Source organism: Tursiops truncatus, chromosome 2 (assembly GCF_011762595.2).
Source record: "Tursiops truncatus isolate mTurTru1 chromosome 2, mTurTru1.mat.Y, whole genome shotgun sequence".
Lineage (NCBI taxonomy): Eukaryota > Metazoa > Chordata > Mammalia > Artiodactyla > Delphinidae > Tursiops > Tursiops truncatus.
Genome location: NC_047035.1, coordinates 34,230,213 through 34,256,983, shown reverse-complemented (window position 1 = coordinate 34,256,983; position 26,771 = coordinate 34,230,213). Strand labels below are relative to the sequence as shown.

At 43.4% G+C, this 26,771-nt stretch overlaps 1 protein-coding gene across 7 annotated transcripts in view; it reads right to left on the bottom strand.

Moving 5' to 3' along the window:
• Positions 1–26,771, bottom strand: part of ZFYVE26 (zinc finger FYVE-type containing 26) — a 62,356-nt gene that overhangs the window by 35,518 nt on the left and 67 nt on the right. For 2 of the 7 annotated variants that reach the window (XM_019922178.3, XM_073800328.1), the window contains exons 1-19: positions 26,013–26,768; positions 24,418–24,496; positions 20,722–20,811; positions 18,797–19,319; positions 18,293–18,423; positions 17,171–17,422; positions 16,935–17,065; positions 15,806–15,969; positions 12,935–13,138; positions 11,308–11,925; positions 10,757–10,843; positions 8,369–8,437; positions 7,597–7,748; positions 5,250–5,451; positions 4,047–4,310; positions 2,094–2,213; positions 1,835–1,999; positions 1,060–1,278; positions 139–241 (exon numbers count right to left, since the gene is read on the bottom strand). In XM_019922178.3, coding sequence (XP_019777737.2) covers positions 139–241; positions 1,060–1,278; positions 1,835–1,999; positions 2,094–2,213; positions 4,047–4,310; positions 5,250–5,451; positions 7,597–7,748; positions 8,369–8,437; positions 10,757–10,843; positions 11,308–11,925; positions 12,935–13,138; positions 15,806–15,969; positions 16,935–17,065; positions 17,171–17,422; positions 18,293–18,423; positions 18,797–19,319; positions 20,722–20,811; positions 24,418–24,496; positions 26,013–26,206 — 3,767 coding nt within the window. In that variant the 5' untranslated portion in view covers positions 26,207–26,768. Of the gene's footprint in view, positions 1–138; positions 242–1,059; positions 1,279–1,834; positions 2,000–2,093; positions 2,214–4,046; positions 4,311–5,249; positions 5,452–7,596; positions 7,749–8,368; positions 8,438–10,756; positions 10,844–11,307; positions 11,926–12,934; positions 13,139–15,805; positions 15,970–16,934; positions 17,066–17,170; positions 17,423–18,292; positions 18,424–18,796; positions 19,320–20,721; positions 20,812–24,417; positions 24,497–26,012; positions 26,769–26,771 lie in introns of those variants that run through there. The other 5 variants (XM_033851018.2, XM_019922184.3, XM_019922188.3 and 2 more) reach the window with 5 other exon arrangements.

The window sequence follows — 26,771 nt, the reverse complement described above, 5'->3', positions numbered from 1 at the left end:
AGCTTGTATAAGAGTAAATGCAAATTAAGGGAAAAGTCTGGAAGAAATCTCAACTTCCTGTATTGAACTCAAACACAGCCCCACTGAGCCCTTGGTTTCCTTGATGAACAATTAGGAAGGCCCAGGCCTGGCTCCTACCTCTCTGGAGGAACTTGTCGCTCAAGCAGGAGGTGTGACACCAGTTGGGAAGAGCTCTGTTGCAGGAGAACAAAGGGGTTTCCCACCTTGGCCTCCACGTGATCTGCAAAAGTAAAGAAAGTGATCTTTGCACCACTGATTGCAACATTCAGAGCGCTGTTTTCCAGAATCAATAAAAAAGCAGTGTCCACAGGGATATTGGCTCGGTGCTTTGTGACAGCCTGGAGGGGTGGGATAGGGAGGGAGGGTGGGAGGGAGGGAGATGCAAGAGGGAAGACATTTGGGAACATATGTATATGTATAACTGATTCACTTTGTTATAAAGCAGAAACTAACACACCATTGTAAAGCAATTATACCCCAATAAACATGTTAAAAAAAAAAGTAGTGTCAAAACTACATGGAAAGCCCTTCTGTTGATATTTTTCCAGGTAAAAGGTATTCCTGACATGATGCTGACCACAGGTTTATCTACGCCTTACCACTGTTCTAAAGACTTCCAACTACAGATAGACTTCAGTGAGCAGGCCTAGCCACAGACAGCCCAGACTGCTCCCTTCGATATGACTGAAGTGCAGGTAATACTCGCTCTGCGGACTTGAGTAAGAATCTGGCACTCGACTCAGAGACTTAATTCCCCTGGTGGGTCCTCATATCCACAATAGATCGAAGATCTGGGAGAGGTATTTTTGAGTCATTAATGCCATCAAAATGTATTGAATACTCTCATGTGCTGTACCATTGTACGAGGCATCAAGGAGACAAAGGTGAATAAAACACAGAGGTGAATAACAGAGGACCTCATACGTAGTGTCCTCTGCTACCGCTGTACCCAGAACCTCTTCAGTGTGTGCCTTCCTCTTCCTTGCCCCTAAACACTTGTGGGCCAGTCCTGACTCTATTTTCTTTCTTGCTACTTACCAGGCTCAGAGCTCAAACTCCGCAGGAGAACAGCAGCCAGGGTGCTGCAGTACCTGAAGAAGGTGCCCATGTAGTCAGTCTGCCTGCCGCCTGCCGGCATCTGTTTGCCCAGGTTCTTCTGGAGGAGCTGAGTCTGGATATACACAGGGTGGGCCTCTGCCTCCAGAGCTTTCTCGGCCACCTGCTCCACCAGGGAGGTGAGTGGAGTACTCCTGGGCTCTGGGAAGAGTTATGAAAGGAGAAAGCATGTAGTGTTGAGTCTGTGCATCTGGCTTTGGGTCAGTTTCCAAACAATATGGGAACTGGGCCTCTGTACACTGCATGGGACATCCTATAGCCTGGCTGCTACGCTGACAAGGCAGTTATAAAATCCTAAGTTGGTTGCTTATACAAGTGATTCTCAGCCAGGAAGAGCTTTGAGTCTGGAGAAATCAGGGTGGAGAGTTCCATTTTCACCCATGTCTCGGGTGGAACAGCTCTGTGAAGCTCACAGCACTCTTTTGCGGAAGGGTTAATCAATGTTTACGGAGTCCCTTCTGGGTATATCTCTCATAAGGAATGAGAAAAATGTTCCAGCTAATGAAGTGCTAAGCAGCCCTTCACTTAGGAGGTGGGGAAACAGGTGGAATTAGTTACGAGACAGGCCCTGGTTAACTAGAGGGCTGGTAGGGCCCACTTCTGAGTCCTCAGCCTCTGCTCCAAAGTACTCTTTCCCGTTCTACTGTGTCCTCTCCCCATTTCAACCTCATCTGCTCCCATGCAGTCGGGCCTGTACCTGGCAGCTGTAGTGCTTCTCTCAGTGACTGAAGGATCTGCTCCAGCTGCTGGGAGAGGGTAGCGTGGCTAGCGACACAGTCCTCGGTGAGGCTGGGCCAACACATCTGAAGCAGCTCAGCAATGCTGCACCGTGGGGGACCTTCCCCCTTTTCCTCTACACTCTCTACGGAGAGCAAATGAGAAAGAAAAAGTGAGGTCTGATGCTGACCTCATGTTCCGAGGCTGGGAGGTTAAAAAGGGGTAGTAAAGCAGCTCACCTGGTTTGATTTGTCCGGCTGACAGAAGTGGGTAATTGAGAATCTTACTGATCTGCTGAAGAACGCTTGGAAAACCTCGAATGCCATCAGCACTGAGGAATACGTGGTCTAGCCGGCGACCTGGAAACAGGATGAATCGAGAAGGAATGCAGAAAAAAATAAGGTACTTTCAGAGATTGACACTCAGTCCTGTATTTACTTGTGAAGTTTTATCTTCTCCAATATTGAGGAAGAAACATACGCTGTGCCGTTTTTCATGACAACCAGCATACTGGGCTTATTCCACGCCCACTGTTCCAGGGTTACCTCTGGCAAGATGCCTCAGCTGTCCACAGCAGCAGACCCAGAAGCTCTGGCATTCCTAGGGAATCGCTGTCCCAAGCCGATCAGGCACTTCCTGTGCATTTGCCTTGGTACTTCCTTCAGCTGAGAACTTGAGCTGGGATCTTATCTGTATCTTGACACCCTCACTAGACTATAAATAACTTTATGGACAGAGATTATTCCTCCTACCTCTCCTGTACTCCCATATACTTGGGATAATCTGGAAATGCAGTAGGTACTAAGTTAATTCCTGATTGATTGGCATGAAACCAGTCAGCTTGAATATTATTAATAGCTTGGATAATATTTACATTCATTTTAGAATATAAGTACTAGATGAGGGAGAGGGAAATTGTTTGATAAAAACAGCATTGTGTATGCCACGGCATACTTTCCTAGAAGGACTATGTCAATGTTAAAGGACTTTTAAATCAACAGCTCAGAAGTGATTTGGAAGGGTGTGCAGAATAGAGTTATCACAGCAGGCCTGAGACTGCTATCCTTAGAAAGGGCTGCTTGCAAGGTTGGTCCCTGGTTGGTGTCTGTGAACTTGACTAGTAAACGGTTTCCTACACTGATATAAAACTTTCTCTAAATGATGAGAGCGACTGATTGTGCCTAAACTGTTTGTACAATGTGGTTTATGCTGAACACCTGCCTTCCTGCTGAGAGCCTGGAATTTTGGTACATGCTGGGCAGAGGGTCCCTCTGTCACCAGCTCCCAATAAAAACCTTGGGCACTGGCTCACTAATGAGCTTCCAGCAGACAACACTTCACACTTGTTTGTTGTCACAACTCATTGCTGGAGGAGTTAAGCACATCCCGTGTGACTCCAGTGGGAGAGGACTCTTGGAAGCTTGTGTCTGATGTCCTCCAGACTTTACCCCATGAACCTTTCCCCTTTGCTAATTTTGCTTTGTGTCCTTTTGATGAAATAATTCGTAGCCATGAGTATGACTATATGCTGAGTTCTGTGAGTTCACCCATCGAATCACTGAACCTAAGGGAGGCTATTCATATATCTATTCACCATTCCTCCCTCCATATTACTCAGAGAGAACATGTTTCTTTCTCTCTCCCTGGTCAGTCCTTCCAATGCTGGGTGTGTGTATCGAGGATGGGTGGGGAGTGGAACTTTGCCTAATTCTTTCTTCACATTCCTCTACCTTCATTCCTCCAAGAATTCCATGTACACATTCTGGGATATTATTAACCTCAAGGTACAATCCTCCCTCCAACTGTGATCCACTAAATTTTCCCTTATACCTGGTTTACAAGCTTGAGACTCAGGTTTTAGGTTAAGTGGGATTCACTCTGGAGGAGGTATGCAGTTTAAGGGCACAAATTCCATTGGTACCATTTTTGAATGTATATTTCTTCCTTGAATTTATCTATAAACCAGAAGAGAATTTCCCCAAATGACTGGAATTTGTTATATCTGTTAAGAAGGCGAGACTCTCAGTAAACTATATTTAAGTTGCCAGACCGGACATGAGGAAGTGAACTAATAATCCTTTCTCCCCGTCCCTCCTTCCCCGATAACTTTCTTCTTGCACGATTATTAAGCATCTCAGAACCCCATCTCCTCATTTGAGAATGAAGGGATCAAGCAAAAGCAGCGCACTCACCCCGACTCTCAAGGCTGCTGTTCAGGCGCCGTTCAGCAGTTTCCAAGAGCTGCTTGCCGGTTTTCCAGAGCTGGCACTGAGAGCAAGCCAGGTCAAATGCAGCCATGGCGGGGGGGCTGAGGTCTTCCAGAACCTCTCTCAGGGGGGCAGTGGGCTCCACTGGGCTACTGCTTATCCAGAAGTCCTCCTGGAGTGTGGGGATGGGGTCTCCCGAGGTGCTGAGCAGCTTGTCGGTCACATCAGAGATGGAGTAAAATACCATTCCTGGACACCCAGCAGTGGGATACAAGGCGAGAGGTTAAAATGACTCTCACTAGCACTTTTATTTTGAAAAGTAGTTATTTAAAAAATGTCTGAGGTCCTTCTGCACAGTATACCATCTATGCATATCAAGACCACCATTACAGCCCACTCTTACGGCATCAAAACAATGGCATGGAAAGAAAGACCAAGAGAAACTCAAAAAGGTGGAGTTTAGATCCAAATGGGATTTAAAAGTAGGATGAAAGGAGGTAGATCTGTGTGTGCTCAACAGAAAAGATCTCTAAGATACATCACTAAAAAAGCAAGGTAGAAAATAGTACTTGTTGGAAGAGCTCATTTATATTAAAAACAAAAAGGATGTAAAGAAAATCTCTGGGAGCTTATAGAAGGAGCAACAAGTGATGGTAACTTGATATATAGAGCCTAGACCAGCAAGAGATGTAAAAATATGGGACAAGATTCCACTTTCAAGAAATAATGAAACGATGAGCCCTTTCTGCAGTGCAGCCAAGGGTGGGAATTGACATCTGTGAATCCCAGGCCACAGGTGTTAGATACAACTTGTTCACTTGCTAGAAAAGTAGGATAATATGCTTTATCCCTGAATGATTACATGGGAAGAAAATAAGCAATTCCCCAAATCCCAAGATTAATGGCCATCAAAACACATGGTGGAAACTGCATTCACACTCTTCAGTGTAAGTTACGTGGGACAAGCTTAATGGAGGAGCTCGTGGGGCAGGTAAGTGACCACCGTGGTCGGCGAGGTTAGGCACAGCTAGAAAATGACTCTGGAGGTGTCAGGACTGCTGTTCTTCAAGGCAACCGTCCTTCTCTAAGTTTCTGCTCACCTTCATGATGAGCCTCTGATTTGGGTGGTTTTTCCCCCATACCCTCCTCCCGCAGCTCCCTCACCACCTGGCAACAGGGAAGCCGGACCTGCGGCTGCAGCGCTGCCAATGGCCTGCAGAGTTGAGCGGCCGCTGCCTGTTCTTCGGATGGTGCCACTACCCCCGTCCGAGTTCTGGTTTTCGATCTTGTGCTCTACTCGGGCCAGCTCCTGGATGACCTCCTGGTAGCGCTCCATGAACAGCAGCTCCCCGGAGCTGGGCGAGGACTTCAGGTTGAATGTGAACACCACCTGCCACAGGAGAGGAAGGAGTGTGGCTTGCGGCAGGCCCACTGAGGTGGAGAGTGTCTACAGATCTGAGATCTTGCTAGTCATCAGACTCTGGCCCTAAGACATCTGCTTTGTGGGGCTGGAAGAACACTGGACACTCAAAGAGTAGGTCAAATGTAGAAATAACTCGTAAAAGTCAGCAAGAGGGGCCACTAAAGCCCCAGCGGAAAATAGGCAAAAGATGTGGACAATTTCAAAGAGAAAATACACAGGACTAATACACAGGTAAAAAATGTTTTCCCTTCCCAGTAATTCAGGGAATTTAACATTAATACTACCTTGCATCTACCATAATGACAAAGTGTAAAAATAAACCCTCAGGGGGTGGTGGCGGAATGAACTGTCACAACCTTTTTGAAAAGCAATTTGGCAGTCTACAGAGCTTTAAAAATGTTTATATTCTTTGACTCAGTCGTTTTTATGAAAAACTTTCTTAAGGAAATAATTCAAAAGTCAATGTATAAAGGTGATAATCTTGACACTATTCACTACAACTATTACCAGGTTGAAAATAAATGTGAGTTAACAGGGAATGGTCAAATGCAGCTACTAAAGCAGACTATCATAAGGTCACTAAAATCAGTTACTAGGCAAATGCTTATATTATAATGTAAAAAAGGCACTAAGTTTTAGATTCAAAATGATCTTGGCTCTATATAAAAGTCACATACATCTTGGAAAAACATTGGCAAAAATATGCTTTTATCTTTAGTATTGGTTGTTCTGGACAATAGGTTAAAAGTAATTTTAGGGCTTCCCTGGTGGCGCAGTGGTTGAGAGTCCGCCTGCCAATGCAGGGGACACGGGTTCGTGCCCCGGTCTGGGAAGATCCCACATGCCGCAGAGCGGCTGGGCCCGTGAGCCATGGCCGCTGAGCCTGCGCGTCCGGAGCCTGTGCTCCGCAACGGGAGAGGCCGCAACAGTGAGAGGCCCGTGTACCACACACACAAAAAAAATAATAATAATTTTATTTTCTGGTTAATACTTTTTGGTATTTTCTTATAACTATGCACAACTTGCTCTGTAACCAGGTTTAAAAATAAAACCGTTTATTAAAAAAGAAAAATGAAAGAAAGAAAAGATCAAAGCCCCAGGAAAGGAAGAGGAAGTGAGGACATTTAGCGGTAAAGCATCAGGGGGCTTACAACTGACTTCCTCTTGGTTTGGGTGTCAGAAAGGCTGGCGAGGGTCCTATCCTTCCCAGAGGGATAGAATTATCATTATCATTAAAGTACAGGATTTAAAATGTGTCAGAGGAAGTTAAGTAAAAATTATCCAATCACCTAGATGTTTCGATGATTTACTCCTCAACAAGTAAACTCACATGAAAGAAAAATTCTGACCTATGTATTAAGGGGCCAGTGCAAGCGTCATAAATATATCAAGAGAGTTTTAAAAACTAGAAGAGTGGGCTTTTATGCTTTTAAATTTAAGCAATAGCAGAGGATTCTTGTATTTCTCACAGCTTGCACATAATCCGCTTAACATTCCAAGAGGTAGCACAAGCAGGTATTATATTTAACTCCAAGTTTCAGATGAGGACGTCAAAGCTCAGAGGGAGTAGAGTCTTTCTGGTTTCGACTCCCTGCACTTTTCCCTACACAACATTCTAATTTGCTAGCTCCCTACACTTCCTGTATGTTAAACTGGCATTCTATTTATTATTAAATATTGTTTGCATAGTGATTTCTAACTATGTAAAACCACATATGTGTTCAGAAAAGGACTACAAGAAACAAAAATATTTCAACGTTTTGACTGTGGCCGAATGTTTTCTTTTATCTTGTTAAAAAACTGTTTTAAAACAGTTTTTTCTTGTTAAAAAACTGTTAAAAAAAACTTTATACAAACAGATGACTCAACGGCTTAAATCTCCTCCTTCTGGATCTTGAAATCCACAGTGCTCAAGATCAGGCTCCATACATGGAAACTCCCTCCTGCTTCTGCTACACGTGGCCCCTCAGGTGCGCCCGACTGGCTCTGCTTGCACAAGCATTTACCTGATGCCCCGTGGGTCCCAGACAGCAAAGGGCTACCTTAGCGTTCTTAACTGTGACAAAGTAGAGCCTAGGCTCCTAACACCTGCTGCACAAGTACCCGCCTCACCTGATGGGCTTCTGTGAAGTTCCCCCGGAGGATGCAGGATGCCAGCAGTGACTCAGGTGGGGAGAACATCATGCGGATGAGTGAACTTTGAGGTTGAGGCTGCAACCGGCCATCCAGCTCATTCTTCCCAGATGCAGTGCTCAGACTTCCCTCTGTCGGGACACAAGAACGTGGGGGTCCAAGGAAGGGATAGAAATTGAGGAAAAACTATTCTGTCACCTGTTGCCAAACTCCTATCTTCTCAAAGTCCTTCTCTAAAAGGTCTGTAAACGGACCTTGAATTTTCCTCAAATGAAGCGCATACCTATGCTATCATCTTTTTCTTTTTTTTTAAATTGAAGTATAGTTGACTTACAATATTGTGTTAGTTTCAGGTGTACAGCAAAGTGGTTATATATATATATATATATATATACATTATATACATTCTTTTTTTAAAATTCTTTTCCATTATTGGTTATTATAAGAAACTGAATATAGTTCCCTGTGCTTTACAGTAAATCCTTGTTGTTTGTCTATTTTATATATGGTAGTGTGTATCTGTTAATATGTTATCATCTTTGAATATAAGACTTATGTACCAACAACCTTCCTTGGGTATTTACCTCTGTTTCTCTCTACTGATGGGTAACTCAGCTGATAGTGAAATAGCCCTTTCCCCACTGAACACAAGCATGAACTGCTCGGTCCAGGTTTTCACACCGTGGTGTATGGCATCTCTTTATGAGGGCAAAGCTGCTGGAAGTTGGCAACTGGTTGGGACCCCCCATACCTGAAGTACTTGTGCTCAGCTCACTACTTGTACTTTCCAGGGATGGGCTGGAACCTCTGTCCCGGCCATCTAGAGGTATTAGGAGGAAAGAGAGAAAATCAACCATCAGTGCCTTACAGTGTAGAAAGTGAGAAGTTGGCTTAAAAGCTGAGATCTGGGTAGAGTGAGAAGATAATGGGTAGCTACTATACCAGTGGTTCCTTCTACAGTAAAATGCAAATTCCTACAGACGAAAGGTACAGGGGTGGGCTTAATATGGTCCCAGTGCTCATTTGGATAGTAGCTTATATCAGTGGTTTCCAGTCTCTGGGTCTCAGAGCCCCAGGAGCTTTCAAGTTACTTCTAGGGGTCAGCGACCCCCATTGCTCACTAAGCACTGTCAATAGTCTGAAAAAAAAATTAAAGCACAACTATTATGACATGGAACCAGTATGGTGCCAAAGAGGGTCACAAAATTTTCTGACATAGAAAAAGTTGTCCTCATAGTTAAAAAAGTAGGGAACCAAAGTATAAGGCCAGGCTGATCAAAGACCATGATATTGGGACTTCCCTGGTGGCACAGTGGTTAAGAATCCGCCTGCCAATGCAGGGGACACGGGTTCGATCCCTGGTCTGGGAAGATCCCACATGCCGCGGAGCAACTAAGCCCGTGCGCCACAACTACTGAGCCTGCGCTGTAGAGCCCGCGAGCCACAATTACTGAGTCACAACTAGAGAAGCTCGCACACTGCAACGAAGAGTAGCTCCTGCTCGCTGCAACTAGAGAAAGCCCACGTGCAGCAACAAAGACCCAACACAGCCAAATAAATAAATAAATTTATTAAAAAAAAAAAGACCATGATATTGAAAGTCCTGGAGAAAAAGCATCTTCTTCTCAACACCTGCTTTCCTACAGCTGTAGGAAAAGAGAAGATGGATTGTGCATTCTGGGCGGGATGGGTCAGGTGGATGCAAACTGACTCAAACCAATTAACTGAGCAACTTAAGGGGCTCAGCCTTTACGTTTTCCATGTTTCTCTCATGGTAGTCTCCACCCCAGCCAGCATGTTCATGTCTCTTGTTGCCACTTAGCTAAAGCCTACTCATTCTTCTGAGCTTGATTCAAAAGTCAACTCTTTCAGAAAACCTGTTTCTCTGCCTTTGTAGACTACGCTGACCTCCCCGTCCATGAGATCTCTTCTGTTTTCAGGCCGTGCCTCCGGGCAGTTTAAGTTTTTCATGTATACTGTCTATGCAGGTAAATTATAAATTCCTTGAAGGCAAAGTCCTGGTTTATGCCTCATTCACCTCCCTCAAGATACCTAGTATTTTTTTTAGCACACAGGAAACTCTTTATGAACTCCCTGTTAATTATTTTAAAACTACCAAAAACCATAATGGAAATTTGATTATCTAAAAATTTAATACTTCTGTATAATGCGTCTGTGTTAAACTCCTTTAGAAAAATTCATAATCAAGTCAAAATACAAAATGGAGCAAAACTTGTAGCACAAAATGACAGAATATTTTTCTTAAGGTATAAAGAACTTCTTACAATTCAACAAGAAAGACAAACCCAACAGAAAATATGTACCTTAGACTGAAAAATATAAATGGCCAATAAAAGACATTCAATCTCAAACTAAAAATTAGTATTAAAACAATGACACACCATTACTATATTAATCATATTGGCAAAGACTAAAAAGAAACCTGATACTACTCATTTTTGTTGAATGTATATGCAAATAGGCACTTACATACAGGTGGTGGGAATGTAAATTTGGTCCACCTTTTTTGGGGGGCAATTTGTTATATCTGTATTTATACCCAAATATACTTTGACCTTCTATATTATACTGCTAGGGACTTATCCTATAGATATACTCACACAAGTATGCACAGACATACGTACAAGGTCGTTTACTGTAGCATTATTTATAATAGTAAAAAACTGGAAACAATTTAAATGCCCACAAAAGGGTACATATGACAATGGACTACTAAGCAGCCTTTAAAATAAGTGAAGAGAAGTGAGTTCTCAATATAGAGTATGATATGTTTGCATATGTAAGAGGATATAAATGAAAAAAGAAAGTTGCAGTTCTCTCTATGTAGTATGATGCATCTGTATATCTAAAATGATACACATGCTTGTATTTCATGGAGAATTTTTGGAAGAAAACTATTAGCAAGGGTTACTTTGGGGGAGTGGGATTAGGATAATCTTAGATCACTTTTGTTTGTACCTCATCTTAAAGAATTGCTTTAAGATACTTTAAGATCTTATCTTTATCATTAGTGTTAAGGTACTTTATGAACTGCTTTATCTTGAAGAATATTAGACAAGTGGCACTATACCATTTGCCGCTTGTGGGAAGGAGGCATGGAGAGAGTTCTTCAGATTACCTGCCCGGCTCCTTCTTGTCCGACGACCCCGGCGGAGACTGGGGTGCCATGTGGCAATGGGCCGGTATCTTCGGGAGGGTTGCTCCTCTGAAACAGCAAACCCAGTGGGTCATACGGGAGGGTGATCAATTTTTTTTTCAATTCAAGTATTGTTGCTGTACAATATTATATGTTACAGGTGTACAATATCGCGATTCACAATTCTTAAAGGCTATACTCCATTTATAGTCATAAAATATTGGCTGTACTCCCTGCGTTGTACAATATATCCTTGTAGCTTATTTTATATCTAATAGTTTGTACCTCTTACTCCCCTACTCCTATGTTGCCCCTCCCCCTTCTGAAAGTGATCAGTTTTGATTTGACCCACCTCCTGGGGTAACAGGTAGGGGAAGATCTGGACTGGCCTGTGCGACACTGAGCGGTAGCCCAGAGTTCTGACACAAGTGGCCATGGTGATATGCCCTGAACTAGTGTGCCTCCATGCACTCCTAGCTGTCCCACATTCCCGAGACTTTTCTCCCTCCTCCCTTTCTGTTATGTCCTCTCACCTGAGCCCTGGTTGCTGGTCACCACCTTGTACCTCCACTGGGCCTCAGAGAGAACCTTGGAGAACTGGTGCAGGCGGCTCTGCAGTCCGTCTCTGCTGCTGCTGCCCAGGCCACTCTGGCCTTCAAGCAGCTTTGGCTTCTCGGGGGAGCTGCGGCTGCTTAGCTCATCCAGCTGCTCCTGCAGCAGCCTGAGGAAGGCCCCTATTACATATTCATCAGCCAGGAACCCACTGATACCGCTAGTAAAGTGCTTTAGGTCCAAAAAGCTGTGCCTGTGAGGCTCTGGGCAACTGTCTTTTGGCTGTGCCTTCAGAGAGCTTGGAACTGTGGAGGCCAGGCTCCTGGAGGCCCCCAGGGAACCCTGTTCTGACCTCCTCTCAGGCTGTGCTATGTGCTGAGGGCTCTCTGACGGGGACCTCAAACCCAACGGGCCCTTCCCCTCAGCGTCATCATCCTTAGCGTAGTCCTCGGGCAGGTGAGGCTCTGGGTGAAGATCAGCAGAGGTGATAAGGAGCAATGAGAAGATGTTTTCTAGAAGTTCCAGGCACAGAGAGTCAGGAATACTGCAAAGATACTGTTGACACCTGGCCAGGTATGTTGAAAAGAGATCTGAAGCACCTGAAGAAGCATGTATAAAAGAAGAGGCCAGAGAAAGAGAAGAGAGAAAATGCAAACATTAGAAACAGTACTTGCCAGACTGAAACATTCTCCCAAGTTTAACTCATTTCTTTCTTTGTAGTGACTCAGGGAACCGTGGTTACAGTCAGAAGACTAAGAGGCTATTGAGCCATGTCTTTTCATGATTTGTAGAAAGATTTTGCTCCCTTAACTAAAAGTACAGTTCAGTGAACACTCATTATTTTGTTTCTGCTTTTTAAAATTACATTACTCCTTATCTCTGAGAAGCACTCCATATTTCAGTTCCTAGAAGGAAGGCAGCCTGGAGACTCCTTATTCCTCAATTCCTGTTTGCACTCATTGTTTTACTACAGGTGATCACAGCCTACCCAGATCTCTTAAAATGACCATGCTCAGAGATGAAGGTCTATTCCAAAGCTGCAAGGGAGAGATACTTGACCACCAGTCACAGAAAGCAAGGTAAGGAGTTATAAGTTTTTAAGAAAAATGAGAGCTAATAGGACAGAAGGTTCTTTCAAACTGTAGGCTGTGACCTCTGACACTGACTTGGACGGCTGCATTTGAAAAAACGAAATAAAGCAGAAAAATAATCAGGAGTGTGCTCTGTTTGGAAGGGTAAGTAATGTTTCTTAAAACTTATTTCAGTTTACGCATCACATACACACATATACACATACACATGAAAGCACAAATTATATACCTAGGTGCAAACTGGAGTGATGTGAAATGCTATCTACTGTGGACTGGAGTAAAAAAAAGAAGCATTTGGAAAACACTGTACTAGGTGCTCAGGCTGTGTTAGAACTTATGCAGATCACTTGCTTTCTCCATGTCCCTTTGATTCACAGAGGCTGAAAAATTATTCGTGGGCATAATAAAACCAAGGCCACCTCCCAGCCCTGGTGGCAAAGGGTTCCCACGCAAAGAACCTGCCGGGACAGGTTTTTCCCAGCTCCCGCCAGGGAAGGGGTGGGGGGCGGCGCTGCACCTGGGGAGGAGAGAGAATCGTTCACTGGTTCTGCAGCCACGGCCAGGTCCTCAGAGGGACCGTCTTTGCATTCCTGGCACTGGGAGTGCCGGTGTGAGTTCACACAGAGGGCATAGATGGCATACTTCATGGCACAGAAGCTCCGGTAGAGTGTCAGGTTCTGACACCGGCTCAGGTGCGCAGGGACCGTGGCGTCAGTTGGATCTGAATTATAGAGAGAAACAGGCAGAACTTCAGAGATGCTTCTTTTTTTTTTTTTTAATTTATTTTATTTTTGGCTGCATTGGGTCTTTGTTGCTGTGCGCAGGCTTTCTCTAGTTGCTGTGAGTGGGGGCCACTCCTTGTCGCAATGCACGGGCTTCTCATTGCGGTGGATTCTCTTGTTGTGGAGCACGGGCTCTAGGCGCGCAGGCTCAGTAGTTGTGGTGCACGGGCTTAGTTGCTCCGCGGCATGTGGGATCTTCCTGGACCAGGGCTCGAACCCGTGTCCCCTGCATTGGCAGGCAGATTCTTAACCACTGCGCCACCAGGGAAGTCCCAGAGATGCTTCTTTCAGGCAGGGGCTGCATGTATGGCTGAAGCAAAGAGATGCCACACTGCTAGTCCCCTAGGTGTTCTCACCCTCTCTCCTTTCTGGCAGTGTGATGTGTGTCCCTTCCAGGCCTTCAACAACTTTCAGTCTCTCGGTTGCCTTTTCCCCACCAATCTCCCCTCTACATGTCTGTTCAACCTAGGCCTCATAGCTATTTAACAAATCTTTCCCTTACATTTCTTAAAATACTTGCTTTTCCTTTTTTTAAAAAAAAAACTTGAAGTACATGTTTGGTCTACCTTTCGAATGCCACATTACCCAAGAGGCAGGCTTAAAATGTGTTTAGATTGAGAAATAAGAGAGCAAAGGTAACACGGTGTTTAAAAATAAAAAAAATACTTGATATTTTTAGGAAAGCCCTGAAGCAGACATCATGAGAAAAAACATAAACTCTGTTGAGATTCCGTACACTTGTTTAATAATTTATAATTTTTCATTAAAAATTTGTTTTGAACTTAGGAGAGAGGAAGGTTACCATCTTTACAGAGTCTCTAAACATCTTAATACCCCATCTGAATACCCCTAATTCTTATCATAGCAAAAGTATAACCTGTTCAAAGAAAAAACATTAAATGTAATAAAGCAAAAAGAAGAAAAAAATACCACCCATAAGCCTACCAGCTAAACACAACCACTGCTACATTCTGGTTTAACCCCTTTAATAGTTTTGTGTACATGTGTATGTGTTTGAGTGTAACATTTTATATACTATTTAATTTTCCTACTTCTTAAAAATCCTTTAGAGCATAAGCATTTGATTATGTTTCTTTACAAACTAAATCTCTGCTGGATGCATATAGCTCTACTGAATGAATCCCTGTCTAGGCATATTCCTCAAGGGCAGGACATTGGAATAGTTAGGGATGTTTTGCTACTACAATGCTGCAACAAGCCCCTTTAGGTATAGGTTTCCTAGTGATTACTTCTTAGAAGCTTGGCCTTGCCAAGGTCAGGGTAATAAGCAGAACAAAGTCAATATTGTTCTATGGTCTTGACCTCTTCATGGCATTATTGCCCAGAGCCAGGACTTGCAAGCTCGCTGAGAGGGAGTGGCTCCTTACATTTTTGCCCCAGATGCCTCTCTTGCCTCACCCTAGTCCAAGCCCTATTATCACTCCTCTTTTGCCTTTTCCAAGTTCAAGTTCTAAGTGTGTTCTGGTGGGTCACCAGGGATAGATTTCAAACACTTCTTCGGAAGCCTTTTGTACTCGTATGTAGAAAACAGAGAGTTCCAGTTCCTTTAGGAAATCTGCTAAACAAGTTGTCTACCTTTCCAAAAAAATATACAATGTAGTAACACTAGTTTTACAATTAGTGGTAGGTCCTTTAAAAAAGTAAATCAAAGCAATATCTAGGCTGAGAGACATCTACTGCCATATGAGAATGTTTGTTTCTCTCAAAAGTAAGGTCCCCGGCCTGTGTAGTAGGTTGTGACCACACCATCATATGATTTTTGAGAGCAAAAAAGAGTGCTTGTTTAATGGGGACTTGAATTTTAAGCAAAGATCTAAGGTTAAAACAAGGCTTTGTGGGCTTCCCTGGTGGCGCAGTGGTTGAGAGTATGCCTGCCGATGCAGGGGACACGGGTTCATGCCCCGGTCTGGGAAGATCCCACATGCCGCGGAGCGGCTGGGCCCGTGAGCCATATGGCCGCTGAGCCTGCGCGTCCGGAGCCTGTGCTCCGCAACGGGAGAGGCCACAACAGTGAGAGGCCCGCGTACCGCAAAAAAACCCAAAAATAACAAGGCTTTGTACTGTTTCAGGCAAGTCTTTCTTCTGAAAGAAAAACTCTAAAAAAAACTCAAAACAAGAATCTTCTAGAAGAAAGACTCTTTACCTGTTCAATAGACCATGAAGAAGATATGGGAGGGAAGGAAGGCACAAAATGTGCTGTAAGAAAGCTTATGAAGCATGGAGAGACTCACCAAGAATTTGCATAAATACTGCCAGTGACGATGCTGTGAGTTCAGAGGGCAGCTCCTAATTCTGTTCCAGTGAAATGAGGGTATGCTCATGGCTCCTGAGCTGGATCCATGAGGACAAATGTTCCTATGGAATTGTTCTCATAGGATACCCTAGGCCTCATCAAGAAAGGGGAAGATGTCCCTACATCTTGTCATCTGATTGTGGCAAACAGCACTAATTTAGAGGGTACCTACTGGACCACCCATCTTGATAGATCCCAGCAATCACATCTAGATAAATCTTGTGCTGTAAGAAACATCTGCAAGATTGTCCTAAGAGGGAACCTTGCCCAGGTCACTCCATCGCCAACTCACCATGCTCTTGCTGGGGGTCCTTGGCTGGCACCTTCTGTAGGAGCTTGAGGACATCTTCCTCCCTGAGGGCTGGAAGGTTTGTAAGGTGATGGAGAGAGTAGAGCACTGAGTGGCTTTCTCCACCATGTAAGTGACACAAGAGATCTCTCTTTGGTATGGGGTTGCTGAAAGGGAAAGTTGGGAGGATGGAAGGGGAGGCAGTTTATATAATTGCTTTGAGAAAGACCAGTCTCCATTCCCTCTTATTCTTTCTCTCTGGCCTGTAACACCACAGGTTTCACTTCCCCAAACACTAAATTTCAGTTGGTCTATGATAGAGGATAGCATTTATTTACCCCCAGGGAAGGACATTCATCAAGCTGGCTTTACTTGTCTAGTAAGGACCTAGGAAGGGCCTCTGTGCTCAGCAGGGTCTAGAAAGGGCCCACAGATTAAGCTTCCTAATTTCTGTAATTTTCCTAGCTGAGAGCTGACACGAGCTTCTCTGCTTTTCTTTGAGTCAGGGCCCCTTGCTACTTCCCACAGTGGCCTACTTGACTTCAGAAGTGCTGGTGAGGTGGGTGAAGAACAAAATAAGAACCCAGATCCAGGGAAGACCCAAGGCTAAGTTATCAGGAAAACACAGGGCTGCGCACACATTTCAAGAGGCAGTTGTTGAATAAAAATGTGATCCAAGATAACACGTGGCTAAGAATGTGGACCACACTCACTAGCTGTGTGACTTTGGGCATGTTATTTAACACCTCTGGGCTTCAGGTGCCCCACCTTTAAAATGAGGATAATATTGGTGTTTACCTCACAGGATTATTGTCAAGCTTAAGTGAAATCATCACGTAAAGGGCTTAGAGCAATGCCTGGTGTATAGTAAGTGCTCAGGAGATGTGAGGTTTTGTTCTTGTGATCACTGTCATCCTTCAATTATCCTCTAGTTATGACCTTATGGCTGTGATGAAGATAATCACTACTTATGCTTCTTTCCTGGTTTAATAGTTGGAACAATTATTTGTTGCTGGTCAACACTGTCAACTTAAACCATTTACAGGGAAGATGTCTTGAAATGGCCACACGTGCAGAGCATGGGTCAAGTGTGCCCAGTGGTGGGAAGAGGGCTGGCTGTGCAGGGCCATACCTGCTCTGCTGCACACACCACTCCAGGACCTCCAGGTGAGCCCACAGCCCATCACAGGCATCCCTGAGGAGCTTATCACAGCCTTGGTCCTGTGTTGATACAGGAGAAGAAAGAGATGCTGACTCAGGCACCTGGGGTCAGAGATGTGACCGATTTCAGGACCCTGCATTCTGCCTCAGCCCAAAGTGCCACCACACTCATTTCCAGAGATGCTTGGGCTTCAGAGTGAGAGTTACCTGGGTCCTGTGGAGTGTCTGGAGCAGCCTCTGGGCTGACGCTAGGCTCTGGCAGTGTGTCCAGCCCAGGAGCACGAGCAGTCGACTGAGAGGGCTGAATTCTCTATCTAGCAGGCAGCCAAGACTTGGGAAGTCTTCCTCCTTCAACAGGGTGAGTGCTGTCACCTGGAAGCCAAAGGAGGCTGCTAGAGGCAGCTCTGGGGACTTGCTGCTAATCAGGGTAAGAAGCTTTTCAGTATAGAAGGGAGGTTTCTGACAATGACAGAAGTGGCCAGTTGAATACAAAGTGTTTAGGAAAACACTAGACTGTAAGCTCCTAGAAGGCAGGGATTGACTTCTGTTGTATCCCCAGATCCTAGCATAGTACATACTACATAGAATGAGGTTAGTAAATAGCTGTTGAAGAACTTTCCTGGTGGTCCAGTGGTAAAGAATCCCCCTTCCAATGCGGGGGACGTGAGTTCCATCCCTGGTCGGGGAACTAAGATCCCACATGCCGTGGGGCAACTAAGCCCATGCGCCACAACTATGAGCTCGTGTGCCTCAACTAGAGAGCCTGCGTGCCACAACTACAGAGCCCACGTGCCCTGGAGCCCGCACACCACAACTAGAGAGAGAAAACCTGCATGCCACAGCTAGAGAGAAGCCTGTGCGCTGCGACGAAGAACCTGTGTCGCAACGAAAGATCCTACGTGCCGCAACTAAGACCTGACACAGCCAAAAAAAAAAAATACAATAAATAAATATTAAAAAAATAGCTGTTGAATTAAACTAAAGTTCAGTTGCAATCTGGAAAGAGAAGGTTAGAGTAATTAGAGTCTCCTGTCAGCTAGGCAACATATTGCTGCCACTGTCTTTTCTTCCTCGCACCCTCCGGAAAGCTTACATGTATCCAACATTTCAGTGCCTGCCCAAGGACTGACACAAAATGCTGGCAGTTCTAATTATGAATGATACTGGTTCTCAGAGCCTTCTGGAACTGTGGGATGGACACAACTAGATGACTCACTGCTAATTAAACTGCTTTGTGTTGGATAAATGAGTGCGAGAGAAAGGAGGAGTGAAGAAGCCTGGAGAGAGTCCCTGGGTACTTGAGTGGTGAAGATCCTGAGTTTGACTTACCAGGATCTGCTCGAGGAAGTGCTTGCTGTTGCTCAGGCAGTAGAAATAGGCCAATTTCCAAGCCTGGGCTGGGTCAGGATTGGAGAACAAGGCTAGCATTGCCCGCTCAGGATCTAGATGAGCCAGTGAGACTGAAAATCAAACCAGATGGGGTTACTGGGGAACTGGACTCTTCTTTCCTAAGGTAAAGCCCATTTGAAAAACCAATTGATATGAGAGTTCGCTCTTTTAAAAAGTTAAACCAGGTTTTCTATACTTCTCTCTTAAAGACTCTTTACTTCTCTCAGTAGTTTCTGAAAAGTTCTTTTCTGCTATGACTAGTACTTTATTTTTTTCTCCATCACTCTTTCTTAAGCTATGAAAGCTGCGCTTTCACAGAACATCTTGCCCATTTTTGCTTAGCTTCTCCCATTAGGTTTCCTGAACAACATGGAAGGGAGCAGGCTAGAGGGAGTCAGAGGGGCTGGGCAGAGTGGAATGAGAGAAGCAGTGCAGGGAACACACCTTTTCCCGAGGGTGTGGTTGTCGGTGGCTTTTCTGGGGCCTTCTCTGCATAGGTGTGGCCATACAGGGACACCAGGCCCCGCCCGGCCTCGTGCAGCAGGCAGCCGAGCAGCCGCTCCTCCCGCAGGGGACTCCCCTCTGCCCTGCTGGCCTCCAGCAGTTCCTCACACAGGAGACGCAGCTCAGCCCCGAGCGGCTCTGCAGGGCAGCGCAGAGTCCGCAGGGCTCCGTAGATGGCATCGACTGCCCCTGGGTGCCCGGTGGCAGGACCCCGCAAAGCTCGCAGTGCCTTTCGAATGAGGTCCACCAGCGCCTTCTGCAGGAACCAGCCTTGGAGGCCCGTGTCATCTTCCTCCCCAAGCAGGAGCTCCAGCAGGGCCTGCGCAGGCTGAGGGGCCTCCCGCAGAAGATCCCAGAGCAGAGAGACAGCTTCTGAGCTGAGCCAAGGGGGCCAGCTCTCTTGCCTCTGATTTCCATCAAGCACAGAGTCTGCCGCATCTTGTGCTAAGACCGTGTACAGCTCCTAAATAGGGGATGAAGAGAGGGATGGGCGCTATGTCCAGAATGTTATCACTTACACGCCTTCATGTTTTCCTCTTTTCAGTGTATATATATGCATGTGTGTATATACAACAGTAGCAATAGCAGATACTTCTGTAGTAGTTACTATGTGCCAGGTCCTTTACACAGAAAAATTAAATTAATACTTACAACCGCCTTAGGAAGAAGACACTACTATTATCCTCGTTTTGAAGGTGTCCTCAAATCAGGGGGTTGAGGCAAAGAGAGATTTGCCCAAGGCCTCCATGCTCAAGCTAGTCACCCCCACCCCCATTGCCTCCGAAACGTGCACTGTCAATCTAAATCAGGGACTGCAAACTCATAGACCAGGTAACAGATGGGAAGAAGACACTGTGCCCAGCTCAAGGCATTTAAATGCAACTTTTAAAAGAACACTACAGACCAGTTTTTAACCCCTGATCTAAATCCCAACCAAGATTTTGGATACAGAATGTAGTAACACTAGTTTTACAATTAGTGGTAGGTCCTTTAAAAAAGTAAATCATTCTTCATCCTTCCCTAAAACCTTCCCCAGTACCTCCAACTCACACAACTCTCCCTCTTTATTGGGCTTCCAATGTTCTTAAAATTAGTACCATATGGCTTAGTACCTAATTGTGCCATATGTGTATTTCCTTCCTCCCCAGCTAGATTGCAAGCCTTTAAAAGGCAAGATCTCTGTAGCCTATAATTTGTTTGGTAGGTTATTTCCCACACTTCAGCACCATTTCTGTGGGTGGTACTCAGGGATACCTGTTCAGTAACCACCTCCAAGATGGTCACAGGACCATGAGTCCTTGACCTAATACAAGTGAAAGTCCCTACCTTAAATCCTATTGTGAATATATCTTCAGTTAGCTGGTGGCTGGGTCATGAAGAAAATAAGTATTGAACCTCAGAGCATCCCTCAAGCACTTAAGTATAGATCTAGTTAAGATTTTGAATCTGCTCCCAGAAGGCGGTTGTAAGGATTAGCTATAACACATTCAGTGCACCTGTTACAGAAAAGGTATTCAGCAAATACATACTAGTTCCTTTCTCCCTTTATATTCCCTGCCACATTTTGGTGAAAAATTTAAACATCTAGTTTAAAACCAAGTTAGGTATTCCTTTCACATGAAATAAAAAAAAAATTAATCCTCAGCTATGATTAGTACTTCTGGCCAAGCTACCTCTAAGAATTCTACAATCAGATAAGTTTCCCCTATCTCTAAATTCCCCTCAAGGGGCCTCCACCTAGCCTGGTCTTGCCTGCGAACAGAGAACTGCCAACATCTTGGGGACCTGTTTCTGCTGGATCCCTGAAAGCTGAATTTGTTGAGTGACTGCAAACCTGGGCAGACAGATCCAGGGCCCTCTCTCACCTTGAGGATGTCCTCTGGGATGTCACCTGGGAGGTCTTCTGACAATAAAAGAAACTCAAGTTTTCTCCGGAAGCCAGCTGGAAGTAACTTCTAGAAGAATCATAAGAAGGAAGCATAGATATTAAGCATGTGCTTTAGCTGACAATTATAAATAAATACTTCTTTCTGGTTCATCTTATTTCTGCTGTTTTCTCTAAGATAAAGTACTTCTGACCATTAAATTCCTGGGTATGTCTTCAGACACTTTTCTTTATAAACGGAAACAGCTAAACCGAACACATTCTCCTCTTAAATACTAACACTTAAATCCCACACTGTTTAGCCTCAAATGCCAAGGCTTGCTTATTTCATGTGATTTTTTGCCTCTAACTTGAAGTCCTCCAAGACTCTCCCTTGCAGTGTCCAAAACACCCAGTTATGGGTAAGCTGGGATGGAATGGCCCACATGATCCTCTTTTGGCCTAAACCCATTTTTGGTATTCATTTTTAGTTGGAAAATAAAAGTAAAGGGGGAGAGATCTAATGTTTATGAAACACTTATTATGTGCCAGGTACTATGTGCCGTATTTTCATGTGTTTTTAAAATCTCATTATATCGCTAAATCAAACAAAACTATGGCATCAGGATGTTTTTAAAAATAATCTTCAGTAGTGATGAAATGGTTAGGAAGTATTTTCTAATCATTTCAAGCATGAAAAGGAAAAAGTGACCCCATTGTTTGTTAATGAGACAGGACATCAGAGACTAATGTATAAAGGAAGAGAAAGCCTCTGACTCTTCCTGCACCTGCTTGTTTCACAATAACTTCCCCTCACCTGGTCCTTAAAACTAAAATGATAGTCCCCCTTTCTCCAGACACAAATACAAATGAGATGAAAGTCTGGGACTAATTCTGACAGGCACTCTTTTAAATTAGAGACACCTGTAAATCATGCCATCTGAATGCTTATATAATGCTAATGATTGGAAGGTGTAGAGAAAATTCATTCTGGCAAGCTGAAAGTTAGTGATTCTATCAAGGACTAAGAGGAAGGAATAGATAAGCCCAGACAGCAGGCCCTTAATAAAAGAACTGGTTAAGATTTTAGGACTTTCATTAAAATCCTGAAGACTGACTAGCTTGTATCTTTTTTTTTACTGGTGAAATTACTTTATGCATATGCAGGGTCATAGACAACTAACATTCCTAAACCAGGCAAGAATTTGCCCAATGTTTCTAAGCACAGATTTTCTTACTATAAAAGCAAGGCATGTTCAATGCAGAAAAAGCAGAGAATACAAACACGCAAATGAAAACACACATACACAACACCCCCCCCAAATCTTTCCACTGAAGGAGAACTATAGTTACAACTGTGTTCGAAGGGTATTCAGACCATTTTCTACATATGCATATATGCATGCATAACAAACATACTGTTTTCTAAATTTCTTTTTCTTCACATAGTAGAATATAAACATCCTCCCATGTCACTGTAAATTCATTTACCACGTAATTTTAATAGTGCCAGGGTATTTTACAAGTAGATTAATCAGTCTTGAATTGTGGACATGGGAGTTGTTTCTATTTTCCCCTTATTAGAAGCAGCATGCTGTGAACATCATGCTGTTCACGTGATAAAAGATAAAAGGGCAGAAGGCAAAAATGGATGAAGGAAAGGGAAAATGGAATCAGTTTCAACGAATAATTCAAAAGGAGCTTTTGGCAGCAGGTGGGAGACTGTAGCAGGAGCAGCCAGCAAGCCCCTAAAAGATGAAGTCCAGTTCTGGCTTTGTAGAACTACCTCAGGAACACATTTGAAGTCTTGGTCCTTGTATTAAGTTTTAAAACTCTCTGAGGTCCTTGTATAAAGTTTAAAACATTCCCACGACTGTTTAAATAACTGAGGTACTGGAGCTTTAAGGACCAAATGATCTTCAGTTCTGGAAAAAACAACTCTTAGTCTGTGAAAAGGAACCAGGGAAGTGAAATCCACCTCCTGATCTGGTTGACCAACTGTCCAGAAATTTAACAACCACCAATCAGCCATAAAGTAAACAAATACCCTCTGCTGAGGCAAAAGTTCACCTGGCTTGACAAATTCCATGTTTGTACTGAAAAGCTCCTTAGTCAGTAACAATAACATTCGTTATTTTTTTTCTTTTCTCTTCGAAGATACTATTGAATATTTTAGCTGAAGATGTCTCTTTTAGATCTGAAACTACAGCCAACTCTTAAACAACCTGGGGTTGATTATTTTTCAGTTTTGCTTCTTTTCCTTCCCTCTCCTGTTGATCTTTTTGTCATTTCTCTTTGCTAGACCATTACCAAAAGCCTGGATAATAAATACATTTAGATTAGTAACTTCTGGTGCTTTTTGACAGCTATGTGAAGAAGGGTAAGTGTCAGGCCAAAGCAGAACTAAAGACAAAATTCATTCTGATGACTGAGAAATTAAGAAGAAAATTAGGCTAAATTATAGACATTTACAAAATAGAATTTATGGTTTCTTGTGGCTTACCTGGCGGCGCAGTGGTTAAGAAGCTGCCTGCCAACCCAGGGGGCATGGATTCGAGCCCTGGTCTGGGAAGATCCCACATGCAATGAAGCAACTAAGCCCGTGTGCCACAACTATTGAGCCTGCGCTCTAGAGCCTGCGAGCCACAACTATTGAGCCCACATGCCACAACTACTGAAGCCTGCTTGCCTAGAGCCCATGTTCTGCAACAAGAGAAGCCACCACAGTGAGAAGCCTACGCACCACAACGAAGAGTAGCCCCCACTCGCCGCAACTAGAGAAAGCCTGTGCACAGCAACAAAGACCCAACACAGCCAAAAATAAATAAATAAAAATTTAAAAAAAGAATTTATGGTTTCTTAATTTTAAGTCTATGTAGGCTAAAAGTATTGTTGAGGTGGAAAAAGCAGAGGACTGATGACTCGAAGGCAGAAGACATTGGTTCCAGCTCCAATTTTGCCAACTAACTTTATGGTGTGACCCTGGGCAAGTCATTTATTTTCTGAGTCAGAGGTTCCTCACTTAAATCTTAAAGTCTCAGGTTTAATACAAAATTGCCGAGAATTTTTTTAATGGATATCAATTTCTGATAATTAACACATATTTCTAGAAGTGCTTTGAATGGTAATTTTTCTTAAAAAAATAAAAACCAAAAACCCTTCCTTACAAGTTTTCTTTCACTATTAATTTGCACACTTTGTTTTCATATTTGGTAACTTTTATTTCAATTCATGTGAGTTGTTAAATTATTAATTAATGACGTTTAAATCTATAAGATTTCACTGTACTGGACTAGTTAAAATAAGATTTTTGGATGAACAACTAAGTTTCAGTTCAGCCCATTCTCCCTTACTTGAGTATTATGAGGATTAGACTTTATTCACTATCTTGTCACTTTCACTGAGTTCTGCAAAGTTCTGTTTGGGCACAAGACTCACAACAGTATTTAACACAATAGTATCACCTCAGATGGTAGGTTAGTGAATTAATGCCAATGTAAGTTAGTGAATTAATAAATGAATTTAGGTAAAGAGACAGCAGTAAATACTTAAGCCATTCTCACTGTCAATACTGAGAAAGGAATATGACGAACCTCAAAATACAGGAAGTAACAGACAAAAGGGAAATTTCATAACTCCTTCCAAGTTCTTCTCAGTCTTGGCCTCGGGCGAAAATTTTAAATGTAAACCTACTTACCTTTTCCAGGGCCAACCATTTTTCCAGCACAAGAAGCCAGACCCAGGCTAATCTTTGAGGGTTGATATCCTGTCCACATCTGAGAAATGTAAAAAGAAAAAATTTCTAAACAAAGAGTTTCTACTGACCTTTTTTTCTCTTTTGTGATCCAAGATTTAGATTTCACTGCTCAGTCTGTTTTAAACCTGAACTGGCAAGACACTGTCCTGAGAAATTTTTGAATGTATGTGACAGATCAATAAAATGAGAACCAGAACAGAACTAGCAGCTTTCATTAAAAAAAAAAAAAAAAGTCACAATTCTACCTCCACCTCCCTATCTAGTTTTTAAAACAAACTAATATTACACAGAAAGCCATAAGAGCAAAGCTATCTGAAATAGAAAACTTGAAATCTTGAAAACAGAATCAAATAGTCAAAGAATAAAGGAACTTTATAAAAATTTATTTTTAACTCTATGCCAGAAACAGGATTATAGGAATTCATAAGCCTTTCTTTGAAGTTAGTAATTTAAATTAGACAGCAATTGGCTAGAATCCAAATTTAAGGGAAAAAACAAAGGAAGAAAAGAATCATGTAAATCTCCATTCTATATGTGCTAATACAGTACTTTCTCATAAGTAAATGCCGGAGTAAGGAAAAGTGAGGGAGAGACTGAACGTTTAACTCCTATACCACTAATTGTTAATAGCACTGCCAGGAAGAACTTCATTCAAAATTCAGATAGAGAACATTGGTTGCCAGGGGACAAGGGGGGATCAATGTACAAAGACGTATTCCCAGGGAGCAAGGGAATTCTTTTGTGGTGATGAAATAGTTCTGTACCTTGATTATACTGGTAGTTATATGAGTCTAAGAATGGATAAAGATACACAGAACTACACACATAAAGGTGAATGCAGACTGGGACTTCCCTGGCAGGCCAGTGCTTGGGACTCTGCACTTCAAATGCAGCGGGGTGCGTGGGTTCGGCCCCTAATAGGATCCCGCATGCCCTGAGGTGCAGCCAAAAAAAAAAAAAATGAATTCAGATTTAAAAAATGGTGAAAACTGAATAAGGGCTGTAGTCTAGTTAACAGTACCGGTGTCAACTTCTTGGTTTTGATATTTACTATAGTTATATAAGATGTCACAATTGGAGGAAGTTGGGGAAAGGGTACTCTTTGTATTGTTTTTGCACTTCTTGTGAGTCTATGCTTAATTATTTCAAAATAAAAAGCTTTAAGTTTATTCACTTCTGGTCCTTTGTTAAAGCTACAACAATATCTTCAATTTCACAAGCAAGAAGGGAGCAGGTTTGCTCTTTTGGGGGTAAAGAAAATGCTTTTCAACATAGTTGCACTATCTACTTTAATGATAATAAACAAGAAATGGTGGTTCCAGGCTTAAATACCGCTCCAGATGATAATTCAAAGCCAAACTGATAAAGTAATAAATAGGCATGTATTATAGAGGTAAATTTTCAGAACATGTGAAATACACTCTACCTTTGTTAACTCTTCAGAGGTGATTGAGTGAGGCACATGGACCAGAGCTCAAGTATAGGACCTTGTGTCTCCCGCTCTGTGACTGCCTGGCAGGACAGAGTTCCCTTACCTCAGCTGACTGGGACACATGACCAGCGCCTGAAGTATATCTTCCACCTTCTTTGGGATATCCCCTTGGGCCTCGTGTAGCTGAGGTACACAAGCCTGTGCCAACTCCCATTCTCCTCTCCGAAGGCATTCACAGAAAAATCCAAAGAGCTGCTTCTGAGAAGCAGTTTCCTCTTCTCCAAATGGATGATGCATTTTCCCAGCACAGAGTGCAGGGAGATAGAAAGAGATGAATTACTCAAAACACATTGTCAATTTTCTCACTCGTGGAGTACCTCCTATAAACAACACACACCCGAGTCAGAAGAAAAGGAAGGAACTATATTTAGACAAACTAGCCGTACTAGGAAAGGCGGGGCTTACTTTTCTAATTAACGTTGTAAATTTGATTTGACAGGTTACTGTCTCTTTTGGGAAGTTCCACATTTCCCCAAGGGGTGGATCTCATCTCTCTAGGCGCATCCAATATTTAACGAATATTAATCGTCATATTAGCCCGCGGCGCAGACCCGAAACTCCACTTCCGTATTTCCTCCTGAGCTTTCTGCCTAATCCGGCTCCAAATCCCCAGGTGGTCGCCTCTTTACGGATGAGAAATTCAGCAGGAACCTCCCTAGTTTGAGCCCTCTTTTAAGGCAGAGGATTGAAGATCAGGAGAGGAATCTGTGTCAGAACTGGAGGGCAGTTGGGATTGGGGCTCAGGGACGCTCCCTACCGGGGTCGTGGAGAGCGCTCCCGCCTTCCCTGGGGCGCCTTACAC